This window comes from Loxodonta africana, chromosome 2 (assembly GCF_030014295.1).
Source record: "Loxodonta africana isolate mLoxAfr1 chromosome 2, mLoxAfr1.hap2, whole genome shotgun sequence".
Lineage (NCBI taxonomy): Eukaryota > Metazoa > Chordata > Mammalia > Proboscidea > Elephantidae > Loxodonta > Loxodonta africana.
This window is the reverse complement of record NC_087343.1, coordinates 55,899,116-55,924,879: the sequence shown is the minus strand read 5'-3', so window position 1 is coordinate 55,924,879 and position 25,764 is coordinate 55,899,116. Positions and strand designations below refer to the sequence as shown.

General features: G+C 38.2%; 1 protein-coding gene across 1 annotated transcript in view; it reads right to left on the bottom strand.

The window, feature by feature from the left end:
- The window catches only part of ITGA2 (integrin subunit alpha 2), a 129,600-nt gene that overhangs the window by 18,007 nt on the left and 85,829 nt on the right, over positions 1-25,764 (bottom strand). The window contains exons 14-26 of the mRNA XM_010588139.3: positions 25,514-25,717; positions 24,666-24,802; positions 20,099-20,238; positions 14,326-14,477; positions 10,906-11,016; positions 10,237-10,319; positions 9,679-9,820; positions 8,494-8,586; positions 7,791-7,867; positions 7,624-7,707; positions 3,915-4,017; positions 1,503-1,613; positions 358-462 (exon numbers count right to left, since the gene is read on the bottom strand). Of these exons, the coding sequence (XP_010586441.1) occupies positions 358-462; positions 1,503-1,613; positions 3,915-4,017; positions 7,624-7,707; positions 7,791-7,867; positions 8,494-8,586; positions 9,679-9,820; positions 10,237-10,319; positions 10,906-11,016; positions 14,326-14,477; positions 20,099-20,238; positions 24,666-24,802; positions 25,514-25,717 (1,542 nt within the window). The remainder of the gene's footprint in view (positions 1-357; positions 463-1,502; positions 1,614-3,914; positions 4,018-7,623; positions 7,708-7,790; positions 7,868-8,493; positions 8,587-9,678; positions 9,821-10,236; positions 10,320-10,905; positions 11,017-14,325; positions 14,478-20,098; positions 20,239-24,665; positions 24,803-25,513; positions 25,718-25,764) is intronic.

Below are 25,764 nucleotides of genomic sequence, written 5' to 3'. Positions count from 1 at the left end.
AGTATAAGTAATAATTCCAGTGACCTATATTCAAACAAGCCATCAAAGGCAAAATAAGAATGGTCCCTAACATGCCAATGGTTAACGTGCTCAGCTGCTAACTGAAAGGCTGGCCGTTTGATTCCACCCAGAGATGCCTTGGAAGAAAGTCCTCTTTATCTACTTCTGAAAAATCAGCCACCGAAAACTCTACAGAGCGCAGTTCTACGCTGATACATATGGGGTCACCATCAGTCAGAGTCGACTGTTTATTTATTTTTTTTTTGGATGATATGAAGTGGTACGAGAAAAGAAGTGGCTTGTTTTCCAGATAAAACAATCATTGAAGGAAGTTTCATCACGTTAACCTGTCCTCACCAATTCTTTCATATGCCGGAAATTTTCGCTCTTGAAAGATACAGAAGAAGATGCTTGTCCTATTTTCAGTGGATTTATTTCTGCATTACAACCGATGTCACCAGCCTACAAAGAAGGACACCGAATCAGTTTTAGAAAACAAAATGGTTTATGACATTCTTTTCAACGTGTTATGAAATCCTACTGTCACCTGTCGGGGCAGGGGAGGGGCTGTTAGGCTTCTTTCACTGCACTGACCTGGCCACACTTCTTGTAATCGCTAAACCCTGAAGCATTCAAATCATCCTGACATAATTTGATGGGGCTACCACTGCTTCTTGCAGCTCATATAAGTAATAATTCCAAGAACCTAGAATTGAGTATGTATTTTCTAAATTTTGATTCATACAAGCCATCAAAGGCAAAATAAGAATGGCGATGAAACAAATTTGCAATGACAATATACTGAGAGGGATTGTAATTCAGGGTTGTTTTTTGTGGAAAGTTTTAGGATTTTGATTTCCTGGAGTCATCTATGCACGCAATAGGAATAACACTACTGTAGAACCAGCTAGGTGCTAGACTAAGGCTGAGCCAATGTCGAAAGTCTGCTGAAGCAGTACTTTTCAACCCAGCTGCATATTAGAACCACCTGGGGAGCTTTGAAAGAAAAAATACCAATGCTAGAGCCTTTTTCCTAGAGATTCTGATTTAATTGCCTAGGGGTGGGTCTGGGCATCACTCATGTTTAAAAATGAGCAGATGGTTAAAATGAGCAGCCAGAGTTGAATACTATCGAGCTAAACACCAGCTTCCAATTGCAGATGTGCAGACCTGCTACTCTCCCCCTGTGGATTCAACCTCTCACTTTCCAGACAACTATCTTCTCTTTTAACAGAGTCCTGACAAAGTGAGCTCTTCATCTGGCCAAAATGGGGATTTTGGAATAATTTCTACCCTCGCTAAGTCCCTAAACTCAGGCATTTGCTTTCTTCCAATTATAATCTGCTTCTATGAAATCAACTACCAGTTAATTGGTGCCCACGATACTTGAGGGTTATCTTCTCACTTTCCCATCTATAAAATGTCAGACGTGATCACTCCAAACTCAGGTTATTTCCATTTTGAAAATGCACATTTTTATTAGGCAATTTTGTTCCCTTTACCTGGTCTGTCTGCACCCCAGTCAGGTACATCAGTGGGTTCTTTTCTTTTGTATATTGAGGGATGTGGATGGTCACATATGCCATGCTTACTGGCGCACCTCCTGTTGTTACCTACGTAGGGAATAAAACATCCTGGTTATTGATACACGATGCTGCACACGATGCAGAGAAATGATCAATAACTTCTGTGTCCATGAGGGGCAACTATAAAGTAGTAAGACTTATTCCATATGAACATGAGGCTTACTGCTGTATAGACACATTTTTGGTCTCTGTGTTTCACCTCTTAATGGAAAATCTCAACATTTACAATATTAACTGTTACGTAATCTGTAATGGAAGAGATCCAATATAGTGCAGTGTTAAAAACACTGTCAATGGAGTTGGGCTGGCAGGGTGTGGAGTTCCGCTCTGCCACTGCCTAGCTGTATGGCTTGGGCAAGGTCCATCACCTCTCTACGCTTCAGTTCTCTCATCTGAAACGTAGGGATAATCAGAAACTCAACAAGTATGCACTCTGGTACAGTGCACTGTCAGCATCTGTTCTTACTGGCGGGTTCCTGTTTTAATTGGCTGATACTCATGCCCTACTCCAAAAACACAAACCAAATTCATTGCCATCAAGTTGATTCCGACTCAGAGTGAGCCCACGATACAGAGTAGAACTAACTGCCCACAGGGTGTCCAAGGAGCGCCTGGTGGATTCAAACTGCTGACCTTTTGTTAGCAGCCGTAGCTCACAACCACTATGCCACATTTCAACATCACCCATAGGAATAATAATTGTACTAATTTCAGAACGGATATGAGAATTAAATGGGTTAGCATACATAAAGCATGTGATACAATGGCTGACACTTATTATACTTATTAATAATACTTGTTATGTAAAAATATATAAAACATTAAAAAATAAAATAATGCTATCTTATAATTACTATGATTAAAATGCCTCAGTAAAGGAAGTGGTTGCCAAATACCACCCACATTTTATAAATTTTATATCTGCATCACAAATTAAGATTCTTTTAAAGATTTTTATTTATTTTTTTTAATTGCAAAATTGCAAGGTTGCAACCATGTAAAGGACTAGAAGGAAATACACAAAATGAGATGGCATTGATGTAAGGTGGGGGATGAATTTTTCTTTTTTTAACGTTCTATAATGTTCTTATATTATAAAATAGCCATTCTTTCACAAATTAATTTTACTTTACGTAACTGGTAACAATTTTTAGATGAATAATTGCTTGCTAATAAAAAAAAAATTTTTTTTTTTAGAAATTGATTTAAAAATATTTTCAGGTTATACCTATTATGATTACACAAAATCTGTATTTCTACATAAATGGTAAGCTTCTCAAATAGAAGTGGTCTCTAAGAATAATTGGCATATTAATTATGTCCAGTATAATTACTAGGTACCCAGGTATGCTATAATCTCTCTCAAAGTCTCCCTAAAAAAATCTCTTAGGGGGAGATAATTGCCCTTTGAAGAAACCCAGAGGTCTGTTAAGCTTAGTGGGGTAAAAGGGGAAGGAATGCTCCTGATGCCAGTAAATCTAGAATAGCCCATTCTAAAAAAACAAAGGCAATGAACAATGTCCACTGCCCGCAGGGGACCTTCCACTTTTATTACCCCTTCTCCCTGCTTGTTCTCTGTACGTGCTGTTTGGCATGTCCTGACTGTATATTAACCCTGGGAGAGAGGGACTCTAGCACTCCTCTTCCATAGTGCTAAGTAGGACACGCTTGGATGCAATCATAAGATCACCCCCTGGGACAGGAGCCTAACTTTGGGGAACCTTAGCTAGTGAGTATGTTTGCTGTTTTACTCATCCCTGTCCTATTTATTCTTTGAACAAATGCCTGTTGATCATACTGTTAGAACAGAGTTTGGTCTGTGCTCTGCTCCAAATAGTCTTCACTAATTTACTGCACATTGCAATAAATAAAAGTCCAAAGACTTTAACCCACAGTAATACCATTATAGTAATGCTCTGTTGATTAATGTTGAACATTTGCTTTCAAAATTTAACAATTATTCTTTACCCAGAGCACATAAGTATGCACAAAGCCCAGTTGTTTAATTATTTATGGTCAATCTAGGTGGTTCTCAAAGTATGGAACCTGGACCAGCAGCATCAGCATCACCTGGGGACTTAATAGAATTGCACATTTTTAGCCCCAATCCAGGTCTACTGAATCAGAACCTCTGGGGATGAGCCCTGCAACCTGTGTTTTAAAAAGCTCTCCAGGTGGTTCTGATGCTCACTCAAGTTTGAGAACCGCTGGAACCACTGGTGTATTTCAACATCTTGTTAAGTTCTTCTCCCCTTCCCAGACTCTTTTTTTTTTTTTTTTCCTTTCTCCTTCCTTCTGCTTTCCCATCCTTATAATAGGGTTGCCAACCTTAAGGGAGAAGGTGAATTTTGGACCAATATCTTCAAAATCATGTATGATGGAAGGAACTTTACCATCTGAAGAAACTTCATAAAAATTTATGCTGGTAGATCTGTTGGGAAATATAAAGGCAAACATGTTAGTTTTGCTGTCGTTCCTGAAATGTTGTATTTCTTTTATCTAAATATCTTCTAGCTTAGATTACAAGTAAAATGGTTTACATTTAGGTACAAAAGCACTAAATGAAAAATGCTCAACATAGGCTTAGGGTCCAGTATACACTTCTAGGGCTAAAACAAATTCCTTTCAAAACATAGCCATTCATTATCTTTCCACTGAAATTCTGTGTGTTATATATTTATCAGTTGTCAAGTTTCTAAAATGAGTACAAATGTATTACTTTAGAAATGATAGTAGAACCCCTGCTGTTCTGTTGGCTAGTAGTTCATATGGGTGATTGGATGAATGGTTTACTACATGTCCTTTACAGGCCATAGGGCTTTCCACGCAGTTTGGCTGAAACACAACGATAGCGTACTGGGTCTCAGTTTCTGAAGTATTCATTATTGGATGCCTCTGAAACAAGGAATATGTTTTTTTCTTATTATTCTCTCTATTCTTTTCTAGTCTTAGGCTTTGAATCTGAATTGTTTACAATTGTTCACACTACTATAGGGACCATCTTTAAGGGGGCTGATGTATAGGTTTTAATATACTAGACCTGGAGACGTGGGACTGATCCTGACCCTTTTGCTTGGGATTGCCATCTAGGGTCTACAAGTGAAGGCATGCCAGGTAAGAGGAATCCCACAGGACTACCCAGACTGCAGTGCATCTGGGAGCCCTCCTCTCTGTTCACTCACTTCTGGACCCCTGGCCCTGGAGTCCCCCAGGGCGGCTTCTGTAGGAATCGGGATAGGGATCTGAGAAGCACGATGCACATGCCCTACATTTATTCCTGCCAAACAATCTGTCTTAGGTATGAGATATTGATTCTAGTTCCTAAAAAAAAAATTAAACGAATATTTTCTAAAATAGTTTCTTGATTACTGAAACTCAGTCTTTCTCTGATGCCTTAAAAAGGAACCTTCTCTGAATTCTCAAAAGGAAAATACGTCATAGAGAGACAAACAGATGTGGTCTTAGTCAAGGTAATTTATACGAGAGGAAACAATGATTTGTCAGTCATATAAGGAGCATGGAAAAACTAACTCAAATTTGAAACAGAAGGCTTGCCTGTATGTGCATCAATTATTCCCTTTGCCTTCCAAAAGATCTTGGTGAGCCACTGTTACAGACTGAATTGTGTCTGCAGCAACAAAATATATGTGTTGGAATTCTAGTGCCTATACCTGTGGATGAAATCTTGTTGGCAACAAGGTTTTCTTTGTTATGTTAATGAAGCTAATATCACTGTAGGGTATGCCCTAATCACTTCTGAGTTATAAAGAGCAGCAAAGACACGGAGACAAGCACAAGCAGGGGAAGATAAATGCCACACCAAGTGAAGATCGAAAAAAACAAAAACGAATGCTGGAAGAGACAAGGATCTTCCCCCAGAGCCAATGGAGAGAGAGATCCATTGGCTCTGCTCTGAATTTGGACATCTAGCCTTCTGAATTGGGAAAAAATAAATTTCTGTTCTTCAAAGCCACCCACCTGTGGTATTTCTGTCACAGCAGTACTAGGAAACTAAGATAGCCACCAAGTAGGGCCAGTTTCTACATTGGTTAATATATCCCGCTTTTGAAATTTCTCTCTGCATTTTAAAGAGATATACATTTTTTCTTTTGTTACTTTAGTGGTGGTCAATATTGTCAGATAGTAGCAGTTACCTATACTCAGGGGGATCTTGTTTCAGAAATAATTCTACTATCATCGCCAATCTCCACACATCATACTTGTACAATATAACTGCATGTTTATGCAATATCGAAGTGGTTACTTAGGGATGCACTCAGTAATTGAGTAGTACCATTTAAAAAAAAACCTTCACCAAGGATGTTTATTAAAAAAAGTTATTTCTGGCATTGCTTGTGATCACTATTTTGTATTGTTATATATTTTAAAGAATTTTAGGATGTCTCAGAATCCGAGTTACTGTCACGAAAATACATAGCTAAGACATTAATGAATAAAAGTGAAGTTCCAAATTCATTTTATATTTCTGCCATGTTGAAATATCTAAGAAAATTGCCATGGTTGGGGAGTGGAATCATAAAAAGGCTTCATTAAAACAAAATGTTTAACATGGGGAAGAATTCATGTAGGTAAGGAGAAAAAATAATCTGGGAATAGCAATCTCTTTGGGGTACATTTGTCTTCAGTCACTGATTTTAGCAGCTGAGAGTCTCCTTGGTAATCTATAGTTACTGGTTAATTTTTCAGGAAAGATAATCTGGGCTGCATTTTGTTTCTGTTTGTGCTGTTTGCAAGTAACTCAATACAGAAGCATTGTTTTCATCCTTCCTCATGTGTCTCAAGTTCTAGACCTGATGGTATATTTTGTTTTTGCTCAGTGGTCTACTGGATGATTTAAATATTCCCTGCTTTTAGGGGCTGGAGTGATGTGGTGGGAGTCAGAGAAATCTGCCGTCACAAGACACTGTTCCTAGCCTGGCTTCTTGGAAGTTTCCCCTGCATGCTTTTCCAGGATCAATGACCTTTAGTGTTTCAGCAGGTAGAGAATGCTGGCTCCCAGGCTTGGAGGTAGGCATCACCTGAGGCCCTGCATCTGTGCCTATGAACCCACTTCGCTTCTAAGTGTGAGTTAAGGTGATGATAGCAACATATGAGCAGCTGCGGCACTTGATGTTATCCATTTCCTAAGGCACCTATCCCTCTGTACAATTTTAATATAGCTGGCATCAACCAGAAACATTTTTGCCACTGCTTCCAGGTTTGCTTACTCTGCTTTGGGCAGGCAAGAAAAGGGAATGAGGTGTTTCTTTGTGAATGATCTCCTTTGGAAAATCCCGCATTTTGTCCCAATTAGAAGAAAACCCCAATCTATTATGTCAGGAATTTTCTACCCAGAGACTAATTTTCTGTGACTAAATGCAGTATTTTTGTGAACACACTATGTGCAAAGCATTGCACTTGGGGCTTCAATGTCCAGGAATGGGACATTGCTGGAGATCTCACGTGGACAGTAAGCAGTAGACAGCAAGAAGAAAGTCCCGACTGCTCCTCAGGGCCCTACCAGTTTCGTTTCATATCTTGAGAAGGTTTTCAGCTCCACTGAGGTCCTAGTTTCCCCATGGCATGGGTTATTTCTCTGCCTCTCTAATGCAGCCCTCAGTCGAGAGACCCAAAGAGTTGATCAAAGTGTCCCTCGGGGCCAATGTGCCCGTGGACATCTCTTTTACTTGACACCAGAAAACATTTTTTGTAATGAAAATCTCTTCAGTTACGAATGAGCATATAAACCAGTTGCCATAGAGTCAATTCTGACTCATGACGATCCCGTGTGTGTCAGAGTAGCACTGTGCTCCATAGGGTTCTCAGTGGCTGAGTTTTTAGAAGTAGGTCACCAAGACTTTATTCCTAGGCACCACTGGGTAGACTCGAACCTCCAACCTTTTGGTTAGCAGCTGAACACATGTAACTGTTTGCACCACCCAGGGACTCAAAGAGTGCACACAGAGAGGGCCTCTTTAGTCATGAGCCAAGTATGTTACCTACTGGAATGACACAGTGGTAAGAACGATCCACCTACCTTGTTAAGTGAATGTCAGCATCATACAGCAGAGGAATTTTGAAGGTGACCAAATTATCTGCCTGATTTTCTTCATGGCTTTCACTATAGAAAAGAAGATTAGAAAATTACTTAAAAAGAAACATAAAAGCCAACCACCACTAACTCATGACCTCTTTATATTTTACCTTAGGGCTTGGAAACTGACAGATGCCTGATTCTGAGGGTTTTGAAGATTGAAGTCGAAGTTAACAGTAAAAGTCACCTATACATAAAATAAAAGTTTATCAATTTAGGATGCTTCATACTTAGGGGCTAACATAAAAAAGAAAAAAATCCCCACAAAAGTAAATGCACTCTAATTTGATTCTGAATTTGATATACCTTAAGCTTTCAAATATGTATAATATCTTTATTTATTTGTCACCTCGTTTTAGCATGCCCCAACTGAAGAATTAGGAGATTAGGAGGTCTTAACTTTCAACTGACATAGCCCTCAGAGGCACAGACACATGTCTGAATCTGAAAGCTTTGTGCTGATTTAAAACTTGCTTTTTACCAGGGGTTAACAAATGATACAGCACTTTGACCAATGTTGATCACTATTTAAAAAAAAAAAAAAAGAACTCTCCAGATCTTGTGTGATTTATGTGACACATTGCAAGGTGGGGGTGGGGGGAGAGGAATCTAACTTTTATTAATTAATTAAAGAAAACATTCAGATATTAAATAACTTCCTCTATATACACAGCCAGTATTTTTGTGATGTTTATCAAACGATGGTTCTTAATAAAGATGTTAGGTTTGTGAGTTAACATTAGTGCTGAAGAGAAAAAAAAGAAAATTTTTCGAGGGATGAACGTAAATTCGAGGCTGAAATGCAAGTTGTACCTGTTGTTTCCTTTTTAAAGCAGGGTAGCCTACATTGCAGGTAACAGATTTCTGAGATGAATCAACCTGGCATGTGACTTCTGTCCCATCAACCTGAAAAAGACCAAGAAAACAGCAATGGTCAATTAGCATATAACAGATGTGTGTGTGTTTGCACACACATGCTGAAAGAGGTGTAAACCCCAGACATTTTTACAGGAAGCCTGGCTCACATTGAAGTAATTTATTGTCCCCCCAAGACTCAAAAATGAGTTCTGTCCAGTTGGCTACTATAATATTTTATTGCTAACCCTAAAAACAAATATGAGACCGAACAAACCAAATAGGGACTATTTTCCCAGAAGGAACTCATAGCTTTTACACTTCAGAAACACAAGCATAGCTTTAATCCAATATTCAGAAATGCTGACTTTAATGTGTACTTTTCTCTCAATATATTCGAAACTTATAATTTCAAGAGAAGAAAATAAAATCATATGATGGTATTCAACCATATTCTAAATCATGTTGAAATCTATTTTAGTTTTCCTCAGCTTTTTTTTTCCACTTTCCTCCTTAAAATGAGAAGTTGCCATTTGATACAGAAAGTTTAAACAGTAAAGTCAGAATATGTTTAAAACTCTAAATTGCTATTAAGTTTGTATCAACTTAAAATTAGATGAAACCATTTTTTATCCTTTTATCAAGAGGATAAAATTCCCTCTTTTCCTTCTTTTTTCTGTGCATTACTAGTGGCAGAGGTGGGGCCGAGGGTATTCATGGTCAAGTGTGTTCCTGTTATAGCGATCAAGTCAACGTGTTGAACTGGTTTCTCTGGAATGCCACATCTTGGCAGCAGAGAGACCTGTGCTTGCAAAGCTGGGGACTCTGAGCAGGCACAGTCCATAGCATCTGTGCGCACCACAAGCAACAGCAGCCGACGAGGGACGTTACGGGAGTGCCTGGCTACAGCTGCCAAGTCTCGGGGTAAAGGAAAAACGGACCCAAGCCATGAAGCAGAACTGGTCTAGATACAGAGCCAGGATGTGTTCTCATGTGATTTAACTAGTTGGAAGCCATGAAGTTAGGACCGATCATGATGAGGGTTAGGTGCTTCTTCAGACAATGCAGAGGACATGGAGATTTGAGTATAACGAAGACAGTGACTGACAATAAGCAGGAAACATGATGATGGTAAGCACATACCGGCATAGAGGACGAAGCAAAAAACAAGTTTTCTGAAAAAGCAGCAACAATTCTTGTGTTGTATGCACTCTCCTTTTTGTTTTTTAGTGTTACTGAAAATGTTAACCTTTTGTGTTGGTTGCTGACAATAAAGGGTTGTTTTCTGTTAAAAAATAAAAAGTAGAATCATTAAGGTTAGAAAAGGCCAACATTCAAAACTTCGCTCAATTAAAAAGGAACTCTTTAGAATTATTTGAAATACTGAGAAAATTGCTGAATAATAAACTGTCTTCATATGAAAAACATTGACAATAAATGCGTGCTATTGTATTTTCTTCCCTGTTACTTTTCATTACATTGCAGTGAAAGGAATCATCCAAGTCCACATGGTTTTATATTCCTTACTGTTTCACTCCTATATGGATAGTAGAAATTGAAATCCAATTTATAAAGGTCTTTATTTTTTACTAATTATGAATAGTTGTGGTGTAGAAAAGATCTCCATAAACATTCATTTGAAGATGGTAACCTAGTGTGTCTTTTATTTCTCCTTTGCACTGAGCTTTAAAATGAACTTACTGATCAGCTGGGAGCTGCTGAACACTGAGAACTAGATCAGAAATGCAAAGTCCATCATCACCACAATCTTTATAGAAAGGAATCTACGAAAAAGGAAAAAAACAAAACTCAAAAACCGTACATTAGCTCTTGCGTAAAAAAGGCTAGTTGCAGAAGAATATATACAGTATGAGTTCATTTACATAAAGTTCAGAAACTAAACTGCATTTTAGGAATACCTACATATGCGTCAAAGTCATATAGAAAAGCAAGGGAATAGTAAACACCAAGCCCAATAGTGATTTTCTTGGGGGTGGGGGAGGAGTGTGAAAGTGAATACAATGGCAGGGGAGGGCACACAGACATTGGTCATGTTTTATTTTTTTCAGTGGGTGATGAGCACATGGTGTTTGCTTTATTGTTATTTATTTATTCAATAAATAGTTCACAAACACATACGGTAGACCAGGCACTGCTCTAGGAGCTGGGAACAGAACAGTAAACAAGAACGATAAAAACCCCTGCCTTCATGGAATTTACATTCTAATGAACCTTTCACGTATGTCATTGTATTTAGTTTAGAAAATTAAGAATTTAAGGGCTACCTCATAAGTACCTTTGCAGCATGACTCCAGTGTCTATGACACTTTGTTAGCTCATCTAAAACTTGGAAAGGCAAACTGCACTTACCCTGAAGACCTTGGCTGTCTCAGAATAGGCTTCAAGGGCAGGACTAGTGCCAGGGTTCTCCAGGCTGATGTTCACACGCAGATCCAAAGGGTTGACAACATCAGAGGGCTCCTAAACACACACACACACACACAGAGTCAGTTTATTAGTGCATTAAAAAAAAAAAAAAACCCTGATGCTGTGGAGTCAATTCTGACTCATACTGACCCTATGGGACAGAGTTTCCAAGGAGCGGCTGGTGGATTCGAACTGCCAACTTTTTAGTTAGCAGTCAAGCTTTTAACCACAGCACCACCAGGACTCCTTATTATTAGGGCATAGCAAATTTAAAATAAGAAAGTGACCATAAAAATGTGTTTACGCTCAGCTCTTGATTACATAGACTATCCATGTCTTGAATTATCAAGACTCTTGTTTCATCTTTTCTGTCCTAGTTCTGTTTTTAACATCTCTGCTAATAAGAAAGTTGAAGAAGGTTCAGTAAGAAAATCTGAAGCAGCAATTTTTAGTTAAGCTCATCAGTGATGTCATTATATGTACACAAGTAATTGTAAACATTTAAATATGTGCAGTTCTAATGCTCTAAAAACAAAACAAAAAAAGAACCCAAACCTGTTGCCACTGAGTCGATTCCAGCTCACGGCAACACATGTGTTATAGTGTAGAACTGCTCCATAGAGTTTTCTTGGCTGTAATATTTATGGAAACAGATCCCCAGGCCTTTCCTCCAAGGTACCTTTGAATGGGTTCAAACTGCCAACCTTTACATCAGTAGACAAGCTCAAACAGTTTGTGTCAACCTTTGATGCTCTAGAGATCCCTGTGGCAATACCCAGCTCTTGGGTTAGGGGCCATGTCCTCCCAATTTCTATTGCAAAGCCTTAAGAGTCCTTAGGTGTACTGGCCAAAATCTGGAAGGGAAGATTTGTGACCTGGAAGGAAAGGTACCCAGGTCTGACTGTCGGGTAATGGAAAAGGAGATCCCCTTCCTTATTCAGAATCCACCTCTGCTCTTCAAAGTCAGATAAAGGTGGTTCCCATGTTCTAAAATCAAACTCCCTAACTTCTGTTCCTAGGTGTTAAGTAGCTATAGAGCTTGTACATATAAGATGATGCATGTTATCACTCAACATTCATTAAAGCCAGCCCTACCCTGCTACAAGGGCAAGTTCTCCATTTTGCCATTAGTGTGGAGGATAGAGGGTCAATAAAAAAGAGGAAGACCCTTGATGAGATGGATTGACACAGTGGCTGCAACAATGGGCTCAAATGTAGCAACGATTGTGAGGACAGCGTGATATCAGGCAGTGTTCAGTTGAACATAGGGCTGCTAAAAGTCAGAACCAACTGGACAGCACCTAACAACAGCAACACAATAGAGGCTGTAAGGTTTGTGGCCTCACAGAAGTCAGGAGAGGCCTGAGCCACTTCCAGTTTTTAAGGCTTCCTGTCTTCTATTGAAAAATGTAAAAACACCCAAATAGGGTGTCAAAACTCATACAGCAGTTTTCTTACAAACATCTTCCACGTTCCTGTCAGGAAAAAAAACAGCTGCCTATACAAATGACAAAACATAAAAAGCCAATTTGCCATTCTCTGAGAAGCTGTATCTTTACTATCATTTAGTGCACTCACAGACATGACTTACTCCTAAGTCTTGAGTCCTTTCAGGGCCCTGATTACCAGGACTGGAGTAACCATGGTGCCACTGGTTGACGCACTTGGCTGCTAACTGAAAGCTTGGTGGTTTGAGTCCACACAGAGGCACCTTAGATGAAAGGCCTTGTGACCTACTTCTGAAATCAGCCATTGAAAACCCTCGGGAGCACAGTTCTATTCTGACACACATGGGGCCGCCATGAGTCAGAGACCAGTCAATGGCAGCTGACTGGTAGTAGATTTCTAGAAATGCTACTTGATTATAAGAAAGTGCTTCCTAAACATGCTGCAAGGTTAGCAGATACAATGGATTACCTGGCATTGTATATCAAATATGGTGTGCTCACTGAAACAATACTTCTTAGCTGACCACATACACCTTCTAAAAACTTGACACGTATAAGCAAGAAACCAAAAAAACCAAACCTGTTGCTGTCGAATTGATTCCAAGTTATAGCAACCCTATAGGACATTGTACAACTGCCCCCGTAGAGTTTCCAAGACTGGAATCTTTATAGAAGCAGATTGCCACATCTCTCTCCCATGGAGTGGCTGGTGGGTTGGAACCTCTGACCTTTGTTAACAGCTGAACACTTAAGCACTGTGTCACCAGGGCTTCTTACACACATGAGAAAGAACAGGATGTTTTTTTTTTTTTTTTAAAGAAAAACAGCCTGGCTGTCTTCCTTCCTCCCACAGATGATTACATGTGTAATTTGATCCACCACTTAGCACAAGGGCAGGAGAGAATGGAAGCAGCTTCATAAAATTAGCACTTAACCACAACAAAAATAGTCCAGGCCTTCTCAAACAAGAAACCTTAAAATTAACAGTCAAGAAGTAACTGAACTGGTTTTAATTCATCTAACCATTGACTTAATGTTTTTCCAACTCTTATAATTAGCATTTCTTCAAGTGTGATCTCTGTATCATCTACATTAGAATTTTCGGGATGTGCCCCTCATAAACATGTGTGTTCCCTGGAGCCAGCCCTAACCCTCTAACCCAAATTTCAGGTGGTGGGGGTCCAGAATGTGTATTTTATAAAAGTTTCCATGGTAACTCTTATGCACTTTAATCTCTGAGAACCACCGTGCTAACTATTCTAGGAGAGTACTGAAACAGCTGTTTTTAAGTTATACTTTCACATTCCATCGTGTGGCTTCTAAGAGGAAATTTTCACATAATTTATAAAATAAATTTCCTGTTGGAAATTTTCTCTTGAGAAGCTTTTTTCATACTTGGGACAGTTTCAAATACCATGTGAACTATAATAATTATATCATGAAAAAAAGATCAGAATAAATAATTTCTATCATATAATCCACCATCCTTCACCTATATCACCTTAAATCCAATAGTGGAAACCACAGTTGGAATTGCCCTTTTCAGTAGCTTAAAAACGAATAAAAATTTTCCCCGTTAGGGAAACATCAAAATAAAATTTATTGTTATTTGAAAGATCTTCCTGTTAAACATGTAAGAAAGCACGCTGCCTTTGACTTCTGTAGGAATCTTATTTTTAGTGCTTTTAGTTGCCATCGCAAATAAAAATTTGATGCATCTAAATTATATAATAGAAATTGATCATAAACATAAACATAAAGGAAATATGCTTCCAGTTCTCCCAATCAGGCCAGAAAGGCATTAATTAGAATTAATTAGAAGGGCTAACCCATAAGCTTCCATTTTTCCTTTTGCCATTAAATATTCTTTAACCAAGAAGAAGGCAGGTGAGAAGGGATGACTCTGAGGCCTCACCTGCACATGGATGATGTGCTCAGAGCAACTCTGTGCTTGATTTACCACCATATTCCTCTGCAGGAATCTTTCATTATTTTCTTTAAATAATCCCCTGGAGGTCACTCTGGATGAAAATCGATCTGCATCGAGGGTGACGTTATATGTAATAGCTACGAGAAGAATAATACAGAAATATTATTACAGATGAACTTTTAAGGAAAAAGCATCCCTGTTTTATTGTGTCTTATTGGGCAACATCTCTGACTTCAAGAAAATATAAAAACAGTCTTTTCATTGGTGGGTTGCGAACCGTGGCTAGTGCCACATAACATTTGTGTTTCTAGCTCTGATCTGATGCAGGGACTGTGGATGCAAAGAAACATCATTTGAAGATGCGTGGGCTGGAGCAGTGGAAGAAAAGTGGTCTTGTCATTAGGAAATCTGCTGACTGGGTAAATTACTCCCTCAAGCATCAGTTCCATCATCCATTACATGAGGATAAGGAAAGGAAAGGAATAGTTATTGAGTATCTACAACTGGACACATTTTAACAAATTATCTTATACAAGTTTTATAATAACTCTGGAAAGTGGATATTACTACACTATTTTTCATATAATGAACTAGAATAAAAGATGTAAAAAAAATTTGCCTAAATTCATATAGCTAGGACAGAGTCAGAAATCACATTTGGGTATTTTTGCATTAGATCCCATGTTCTTTCTACTTCCATGCAGTTGGGAGGATTAACCATTATTGTGAGAATTAACTGAGACACTCTAAGTGAGCGTGCTCAGTGTCTGGGATATTCTAGATGCTTACGTGGAGAAAGGCATGGAACACTGCAGCAATAAGGTCTGAATCGGACAAACTTAGTTTGAATCCTAATTTCTCCCTTTGTGAGTTGTGTGAATTTGGGCAATTTGTTTAATCTTTTTGAACTCTCGTTTCCTCATCTGTAAAATGAAGACAATAATACCAACCAAGGAAAGCGAAAATGAAAAAAAAATGCAATAAAAAATGATGTGAGTAGCCAATATTCTTAAACTATCGGCACTATTACTTTCAACCAAAATATGCTGGCCACATGTCCATAATTGAGAGAGGGGCTCTGATGCTATTAATAGCATCAACTGCTTTATTCGGGATTAAAGGTTGAATATACTTCCAAAAACATTAATTCCACATGTTACCTTTCAAATATTCATTATATTGTCTAATTCTTCTTGCTCTGGTGACTTAATGAGGCTTATAAAGAAGGATAAAACATATGGAGATCAAATGAGCTAAAAATAAGTGGTGAAAATGCAAAGCAAAAATAACAGCAAGGAGGTGATTGGAGATAGGACAAAGTTAGTACACGTGAAAGTACATTTTCATTTGTTTCAAGCAGCTTGGTAAAAATTATACACAGTCTCATAGGCAAAATATTTCCTTATGTCATTGAGTTTATGCTGGAATGTTCATCTGAAGCAATAAATAAGAGACCACATGCTTTATAAATTTACTTTTCAAAGTTGTGAAGATGGGATTCATGACTCACACACTATTATTGCCAAGCAATTAAGTGTCAGATGATCATGACTGACCTCTCTGTGTGGGCTTGAAAGTATTGAGGGAAAGGGTTCAAAGGGAAAGGCACCCAACAGCAAGAAACCAGAGATCCTAGAAGGTGGGTCAATGTGAAGAAAATTCTCTGAAAGTGGAAAGAGCCTCTGAGTGTAAGGCAACAGAAGTACAGTCAAAAAATGGAAGATACATGAGACCATCCATACTTCAGGGCCAGGAGTGCCGACCAGTCAGCCATTTCTACCAACTAACATATTCTCAAAGTTAATCTTGTAGGCCAACCAGGTACTTAATGTTATATGGCAACGTTTTTTGACGCAGCTATTATGGCTTTTAAAATGGATGCGAAACAAGGCAGTTCTGTGAGATATGCTACTCAAAGTTGGGGTGATGTTCGAACACCTGAAAGGAAAAATTCTAGAAGGATATTGAAAAGTAGGAAAATATGAAAAGTATGCCTAGATGGGAGTCTAACTTCTGCTTTGTGTTCCTAACTTATTCTTTTCTTGGTTATGAATCATATTGAATAAACTTCCTCTATATTTTTCGGTCTTCAAGTTAATTTGTTTTCCACTTATTGAAATTATCTACGGGAACTACAGGTTTCTGAAGAAGTTTAGAGCCTAAATGTGTTGGAGGAAGGTTACAACCCATGAAAGAGCAGCAAATGAAAGAAGGTAGCTTTAAATCACCACTACCTGTCTGTCAGCTTGTCATACTGTGTTGGCTTGCTTGTTACTATGAAGCTGGAGGCTATGCCAACTATATTTCAAATACCAGCAGGGTCATCTTGGTGGACTGGTTTTGGTGGAGCTTCCTGACTAAGACAGGCTAGAAGGAAAGCCTTGGCAATTTAGAAAAATTAGCCAATGAAAACCCCATAGATTACAAAAGAATATTGTCCAATATAATGCTGGAAGCTGAGTCCGCTAGGTTGGAGGGTATTACAGTAGCCACAATGGACTTGAGCATACCAAAAAGATGGAATGGGGCCAGGCAATGTTTTCTTATGTTGTACATGGGGTCATTATGAGTCAGAGCTGACTTGAAGGCAACTAACAAGATTTTAACCAAGTGTAAATTGTATGCCATTGTTGTTAGGTTCCAATTCATAGTGACCCCATAGGACAGAGGGAAACTGCCCCATAGGGTTTCCAAGGACTGGCTGGTGGATTCAAACTACTGACCTTTTGATTAGCAGCCAACCTCTTAACCACCGCACCACCAGGGCTCCATAAAGATTGAATAAGTATAGTGAAAGGATATAATCCTGATGCACACCTTTCCTGATTTTGAACCACACAGGATCCCCTTGTTCTGTTCAAACGAATGCTTCTTGGTCTAAGTACACTTTCCTCATGAACCTGGGATTCCCATTCTTCACAAGGTTATCCATAATTTGTTACTATCCACAGAGTGGAATGCCTTTACATAGTCAATAAAACACAGGTAAACATCTTTCTGGTATTCTCTGCTTTCAGCCAAGATCCATCTGACATCAGCAATGATATTCCTTGTTACACGTCCTCTTCTGAATCAGACTTGAATTTCTGGCGGTTCCCCGCTGCAACTGTTTTTGAATGACCTTCAGCAAAATTTTACTTGTGTTTGATATTAATGATATTGTTTGGTAAGTTCCACATTCTGCTGGATAACATTTCTTTGGAATGGCCACAAATATGGATCTCTTCCAGTCGGATGGCAGGTAACTGTCTTTCAAATTTGTTGGCATAGGCAAGTGAGCTCTTCTAGCATTGCATCCATTTGTTGAAGCATCTCAATTGGTATCCCTTCAATTCCTGGAGCCTTGCTTTTCGCCAATGCCTTCAGTGAACGTTGGACTTCTTCCTTCAATACCATCAGATCTTGATCATATACTACCTCTTGAAATGATTGAACGTTGACCAATACTTTTTGGTAGAGTGACTCTGTGTATTCTTTCCATCTTCTTTTGATGCTTCCTGTGTCTTTCAGTGTTTTGCCAATAGAATCCTTTGATACTGCAACTCAAGGATTGAATTTCTTCTTTAGCTCTTTCAGCTTGAGAAATACTAAGCATGTTCTTTCCTTTGATTTTCTAACTCCAGGTCTTTGCACATTTCACTATAATACTTACTTTGTCTTCTCCAGCCACCCTTTGAAATCTTCTGTTTAGCTCTTTTACTTCAACAATTTTTCATTTTACTTTAGCTACTCTATGTTCAAGAGCAAGTTTCAGAGTCTCTACTGACATCCACTTTGGTCTTTTCCTTCTTTCCTGTCTTTCTAATGACCTTTTACTTTCTTCATGTATTATGTCATTGATGTCATTCCACAACTTATCTGGTCATTAGAGTTCAATGAGTCAAATCTATTTTTGAAATAATCTCTAAATTCAGGTGAGATATACTCAAGGTCGCACTTTGGCTCTTGTGGACTTTTTTGAATTTTCTTCAGCTTCAACTGGAACTTGCATATGAACAACTGATGGTCTGTTCCACAGTTGACCCCTGGCCTTGTTCTTATTGATGATATTGAGCTTCTCCATTAACTGTTTCCACAGATATAGTCGATTTCATTCCTGTGTATTTCATCTAGTGAGGTCCATGTGTGCAGTCACCATTTATGTTGTTAAAAAAACGCATTTGCAATGAATAAGTCGTTTGTCTTGCAAAATTCTATCATGTGATCTCCAGCATCATTTCTATCACCAAGGCCATATTTTCCCACTACTGATCCTTCTTCTTTATTTCCAAATTTCCTATTCCAATTATCAGTAATTATCAGTGCATCTTGATTGCATATTTGATCAATTTCAGACTGCAGAAGTTGATAAAAGTGATTAATCTCTTCATCTTTGGCATCAGTAGTTGGTATGTAACTTTGAATAATAGTTGTACTATCTGGTCTTCCTTGTAGGCTTAAGAATATTATCCTATTGTTGTACTTATCCTAGTGTTGTACTTATCCTATTGTTGTATTATCCTAGCGTTGTACTTCAGGATAGATATTGAAATGTTCTTGTTGACAATGAATGAGATACCATTTCTCTTCAGTTTGTCATTCCCAGCTCAGTAGACCATCTGATTGTCTGATTAAAAATGGCTATTGGCCATTTCAGTCCACTAATGATGCTTCAGATATCAATCTTTATGGATTTCATTTTATTTTCGATGATTTCCAATTTTCTTAGATTCATACTTCGAACATTCCACATTATGATCATTAATGAATGTTTGCAGCTGATTCCTCTCATTTTGATTCATGCCATATCAGTAATTATTAGTTCCGAAAGCTTGACTCTATCCACATCATTAAAGTTGACTCTACTTTGAGGAGGCAGATCTGCCCCAGTCGTTTTTTGAGTGCCTTCCAACCTAAGGGGCTCATCTTCTGACACTGTAACACACAATGTTCTGCTGTCATTCATAAAGCTTTCACTGGTCAGTTTTTTCAGAAGTAAACTGCCAGGTCCTTCTTCCTAGTCTGTCTTAGTCTAGAAGCTCTGCTGCAACTTGTCCACCATGGGTGACACTAGTGGTATTTGAAATGCTGGTTGCATAGCTTCCAGCATCATAGCAACACACAAGCTACCACAGCACAATGTATCATGAAAGATGACTTGGCTGGCTCCAGGAAAGAAAGGATGAGAATTCCTGCTGACATTTCTCCATAGTATTTTCTTAACTTTCCCCTGTCTGATTAGATATACGTCAGGCTTTTACTCACATCTATGAATTATTTATAAAATTAAAAACACTGGGCAGTAATTAAATATTGTTTTATATTATCTTTCTTATCATTTCATGCTTATTAATTCCATAATATAAGGAAAATATCTGATACTTTTAGTGAACACATATAATCTAGATGGTAGCATAGTCAACATGCACTGAACTTAATTAAAACTGGCTGAAGTCCAGCATAATCTGTGTGTGTACAGGTTTTTAAGTAAAGGAACTGTGGGTAATTGGAGCTTGAAGGATAGAGCTGGGAGAGCCCATGGTTTTGTCTTAGGGATTACATCTTTCCCTCTTCTTCCAGAATTGAGGGAAGGAAGATCTAACCAACCCTTCCACGACCAATTATCCATTCTCAGGAACCTTCAAATACAAGGCAATTTAATTGTCTACAAGTAAAGATCCTTATTTCTTTTGATCTGCAGATCCAAACTGTAGGGTATATTCAGGACTAAAACTCTAAGGACACCTATCTCCTTAGAGATTATTTCAGGTCTACTTACCCACTTGATTGATTTGATTAGTAGGTCTAAATTTTGCACTGAAACAGAGTTTGAGAATTATTTCAGCATTCTTCTTGAGCAAAGTGATTTTTTCTGGTGTGAAAAAAGCTTCTACAGATACATCAGCGATGCTCTGTGACCTGAAAGCCATAAATGGAAATTGACAGGGGGTCATTATAGCCAAGCTACATGTGTTATAACCCTTACATAGAGGACCCAGTGCCAGCATTAGCAAATTATTCCCTCCACACTCTATCTAAGCACTTCAGCAGTATTTTATATTTGAAAGTATTAAGATTGCAGGGATAATGTCTTTTTTGTTGAGAACTGTATCATCAGTACAATTCACATTCAGTATTTTCCTTTAAATGAACAAATAAATGCATCAGTACAGGATGGTAGTCTGCAACCTATTTGCAAGCAATGTACAAACGATATGGTCCCTGGTACATTCAGCTAACTAGAAGAAGCAATATTCACTCTAATCATAGAGGTGGAGCCCTGGTGGCACAGTGGTTAAATGATACAGCTGCTAACCAAAAGGTTGGCTGTTCAAATCCACCAGCCGCTCCTTGGAAACCCTATGGGGCAGCTCTACTCTGCCCTCTATGGTTGCTATGTGTCAGAACCAACTCAGTGGCAAGGGTTTTGTTTTTTTTTTTTTTTTAATCATAGAGGTAGGAGAGAGAAGACGGGAAGGCAAGGTCGATGGTGACAGTGGTGAGACATGTGTTTATGGCTTTTCCCTGTTTTTCTGGTAGCTGGCAGTGATTCTTTGAAGTGTGGCATGTAGCTATGAAAAAAGGGGTGACTTTGGTGGTGGCAACTAGCCCAATGCCAAAAAAGGCTGAACAGTTCCTCTCAGGCAGAATATTACAGGATTCTGACCCTGGCTCAGCACTTTAGATATCTGAAAAGCTTTCACAAAATGATGACCTTATTTGCTTCTTATAACACTCCTATGAATTAGGCAGAAAAAATATCATTTTGTGAGTGAGAAAGCCTGGAGACACAAAGATATTTGGTAACTTACCAGTTTACTGAGAAATAGTAAGTGAAAAATTAGAAACCATGGTCTCCTAATTCCTTGGCCAGCAGAATTTGTACTTTTTCTCAATGACTCCTTGTACATACCCTCGACTATTTACAAAGTAGCAAGTAGTGTAGTAATTCTACTGTTTTTAAAAACATATCACAACATGATATAGAAAACATTTTTTTAAATTTCAATTACCACCTGAAGAACTTGAATCAACTAAAAAATCATTTCAAAATGTAATCATGTATTAATCAGTCCCCTTAATAAGCAGTCATAAAACATTTACTAACAAATACAATGTGTCCTCAACCGTACAAGATCTACAATGTTTAAGTGAATGTCATTCTTTAAGGCAATCTCTTTGAAAGTCTGAATGTTTATTTCACTAGAAATGTCATTGAGTTAAATGTTCTGTAAACTTGCTTTTTAAAAATTATTCCCAGAGTTACTCAGAAACATCAGCCTTAGCATCTCGTAGGAAGACAGACACAAAATAGCATTAACCTAGCGTGGCCGATCACCTCAATAAATTTATTTGACTCCGTGTGTCTTTTGATTATTTTGAAGAATCAAATCCACCTTCAAAGAAGTTTGGCCATCGCTGACTTTACCCATGTTCATTGAGAGGTTCATTGAGAGGTAAACATTTCTTGTAAAGTGTTTAAAAAATCAGTTAGAGTATTATATTATCACACCTTGAATTTTTCCAGAAGTATGCTACTTTTAACTGATTTTAACTGAATTTACTCAGTAAACATATTTTCTTATTTTTCAAAATCTTAAGTATTACCCTCGGGTTTTATTTTTCCCACATTTTGCAATGGACCATGCATCTCATCCCTTAAAAACATAACCAAGATACTGTAAATAGTATCATTAAATTCAGAAATAATAATCAATGTGTAATGTTTTTCTATTCTTGATATCTTTTCACAGTTAAGCACATTTTTCAACAGAGACAAATGAATGAATAATTGAGCTATATTTTCTTGGGGACCTTTGATTTAAATCTTAATTTCTTTCTGATTCCACTCTCTGGCCAGCAGAATATATTTATTTTTTGTATCCAAATCTTATGGTTCTTGAATCCTTCATTGTTCCCCCTGCTCTTAAATTCCTCCTGAGGTCAGTAAAAAGTCAATTTAGCCTAAACATTGACTTCCCGTTCATAGTGGTGTGATCTGTAACTCATCATGGGGATATGTTTCCATTCAGTTGTGCATGGGGTTGCCATGAGTAAGGGATGACTCAGGGGCAGCTAACAACAACGATGTAAGAGATTACGCTGTACTTGTGTGGTCTGAGTGTTCTCTATTTTCGGCACACTCTCATGAAGCTTCCTTACAATGAGCTGAGGTAAGATTGTTTGGAAGATGACATTCAGAAATATCCTAGATATCATTTTAAAGGCTTTGTTTATCTTTTCTATGCAATTTTGGAGTTCCCCATACAGAAAAGAGAAATTCTAATGTTAACTAAACATATTTTTTCTCCCACCAGGAGAAATATATTCCTTCCTTTATGCAAACTAGGACACATATATGTCATAGATGTTGTTGTCATTAGGTGCCTTCTGCTTGGTTCCGACTCATAGCAACACTGTGCACAACAGAACGAAACACTGCCTGGTCCTGTGCCACCTTCATAATCATTGCTATGTTTGAGCCCATTGATGTAGCCACTGTGTCAGTCCACCTCGTTGAGGGTCTTCCTCTTTTTCACTGACACTCTACAAAATGTGATGTCCTTCTCCAGGGACTGGTCCCTCCTGATAACATGTCCAAAACATGTGAGATGAAGTCTCATCATCCTCATATCTAAGGAGCATTCTGGTTCTATTTCATCCAAGACAGATTTGTTCATTCCTCTGGCCACCTATTGTATAGTCAATATTCTTTGCCAACGCCCCGATTCAAAGACATCAATCCTCCTGTGGTTTTCTTTTTTCATTGTCCAGCTTTTGCACCCATATGAGGCAACTGAAAATACCATGGCTTGCATCAACTGCACCTTAGTCCTTAAAGTGACATCTTTTCTTTTGAACATTTTAAAGAGGTCTTTTAAAGAAGATTTGCCCGATACAATACGTCATTGAATTTCTTGACTATTGCTTCCATGGGCGTTGATTGTGAATCCAAGTAAAATGAAATCCTTGACAACTTCAATCTTTTCTCTATCATGATATTGCTTATTGGTCCAGTTGTAAGAATTTCGTTTTCTTTATGTTGAGGTGAAATCCACACTGAAGGCTGTAGTCTTTGATCTTCATCAGTAAGTCCTTTAAGTCCTCATTGCTTTCAGCACGGGAGGTTGTGTCAACTGCATATTGCAGGTTGTTAATGAGTCTTCCTCCAGTCCTGATGCTGTGTTCTTCTTCATATAGTTCAGCTTCTCAGATTATTTGCTCAGCATAAAGATTTAATAAGTATGACAAAAGGCTACAACCCTGACACACATTTTCATGATTTTAAACCATGCAGTATCCTCTTTTTCCATCCAAACAAGTGCCACCACTCGTCTGTCGTACTGTGGTGGCTTGCATATTGCTGTGATGCTGGAAGCCATGCCACTGGTATTTCAAATACCAGCAGGGTCACCTATGGTGGACAGGTTTCAGCAGAGCTTTCAGACTAAGACAGACTAGGAAAAAGGACCTGGTGATCTATTTCTGAAAAACTGGCCACTGAAAACCTTATGAATAGCAGCAGAACATTATCTCATATAGTGACCTCAGATTGGAAGGCACTCAAAAAATGACTGGAGAAGAGCCGCCTCCTCAAAACAGAGTCAACTTTAATGACGTGAATGGAATCAAACTTTTAGTACCTTCATTTGCTGATGTGGCACAAATCAAAATGAGGAGAAACAATTGCAAACATCTATTAATAACTGGAACATGGAATGTATAAAGTATGAATCTAGGAAAACTGGAAGTTGTCAAAAATGAAATGGAACTCATAAACACTGATAATCTAGGCATTAAAAGCTGAAATGGGCTGGCTTTGGCCATTCTCAAATCAGACAATCATAAGGTCTACTATGCTGGGAATAACAAATTGAAGAGGAACGGTGTCATACTCATCATCAAAAAGAACATTTCAAAATCTATCCTGAAGTACATACTGTCAATGATAGGATAATATCCATAAACATACAAAGGAAGACCAGTTAATACTACTATGATACAAATTTATGCATCAACCGCTAAGGTCAAAGATGAAGAAATTGAAGATTTTTACCAACTTCTGCAGTCTGAAATTGATCAAACATGCAATCAAGATGCATTGGTAATTACTGATAATTGGAATAGGAAATTTGGAAACAAAGAAGGATCAGTAGTGGGAAAATATGGGCTTGGTGATAGAAATGACGCTGGAGATCGCACAATAGAACTTTACAAGACAAACAACTTATTCATTGTGAATACGCCCTAGAGTCTTATATAATTAATGTGGCATTAACACAATGTCACAGCAATCTGTTTGACTTTTTAGTAGATTATTTTTAATTTGGTTTTCGCTGACTCACCAGAGTTGAACCACTTGTCCAAAGGCACCGATAGACACGTCAGTGATGGAATCCCCATTTAAATCTCCATGGCCATCCAAGGATCTCCCAAAGTATTGGAGATGACTTCTAAAAGCTCTATCGGATCCCAAGATTTTCTAAAAGAACAAGTTTGACATGAAATTACAGAGCACATCAGCCGAAAGAAAAAATTGTCAGACTCTTACGTTGCGATATTATATTCTCAGTATAGTTATTTTCAAGGTTATCTTTATTCCCCACAAAACTCCACTGATTTTTCAATATCTTATCTGATCCGGAATCATTCTGGCAGCCACATGCTCATCAAAGAAGCAGCAAGAGTCTTAACATTAAAATCTCAAACCAGTATGAAATAGTAAAAAGATCCATGAACTGGGAGTGAGTTGATACAAGTTCAGGCCCTGGTTCTTATCCTAGCTCACTTTCTTCAGAACTTTACTTAAAAGTCACCTTCTCAGCGTGGCCTTTTTGAATCACCATTTCAATCGCCAGACACCTCTCACCCATGAAATTTTGTTCCCTTGTTTAGTTCTTCTTTGTTAGCACTTATTACTATCAGGAGCACTACACTTTATCTTATTTTTCATCTCTCTCCTTCATTAAGGTCCATGAAGGGCAGAATTTTGTTTGTCTTGTTGTTTTACAGCATTTTCTGAGTCTAGAATAGTGCCTTGCATGTATTAGAGGCTCACTTAATATTTGTTGAATTAACGAATAAGTTTATAAAATAAAAAGGATGCATTGGATAGTTTGCCTGATACATGCTCTCTGACTCTAATATGATGATACACACATGTCAGTACATCACCATGAAGCTCATGGATTACCTGGGAATACTTTGTGCGAATGGTGCTCTGATGACCATTGTAGATATACACAGCTCCAGAGTTCTGATTCTCTAAAGGTGAACCAACTATCACATCATTAAAGCCATCCATGTTGATGTCTGAAAGAGCTGCAATTGCTGAGCCAAAGCGAGCATTTTCAAAGCCTTCAGGGCCTTCAAGAAATTGGTGATGGTTCAAAATGCCCTTTCAAGGGGGAAAAAAGATGATTAAAGCAATTTTTTAAAAAAACT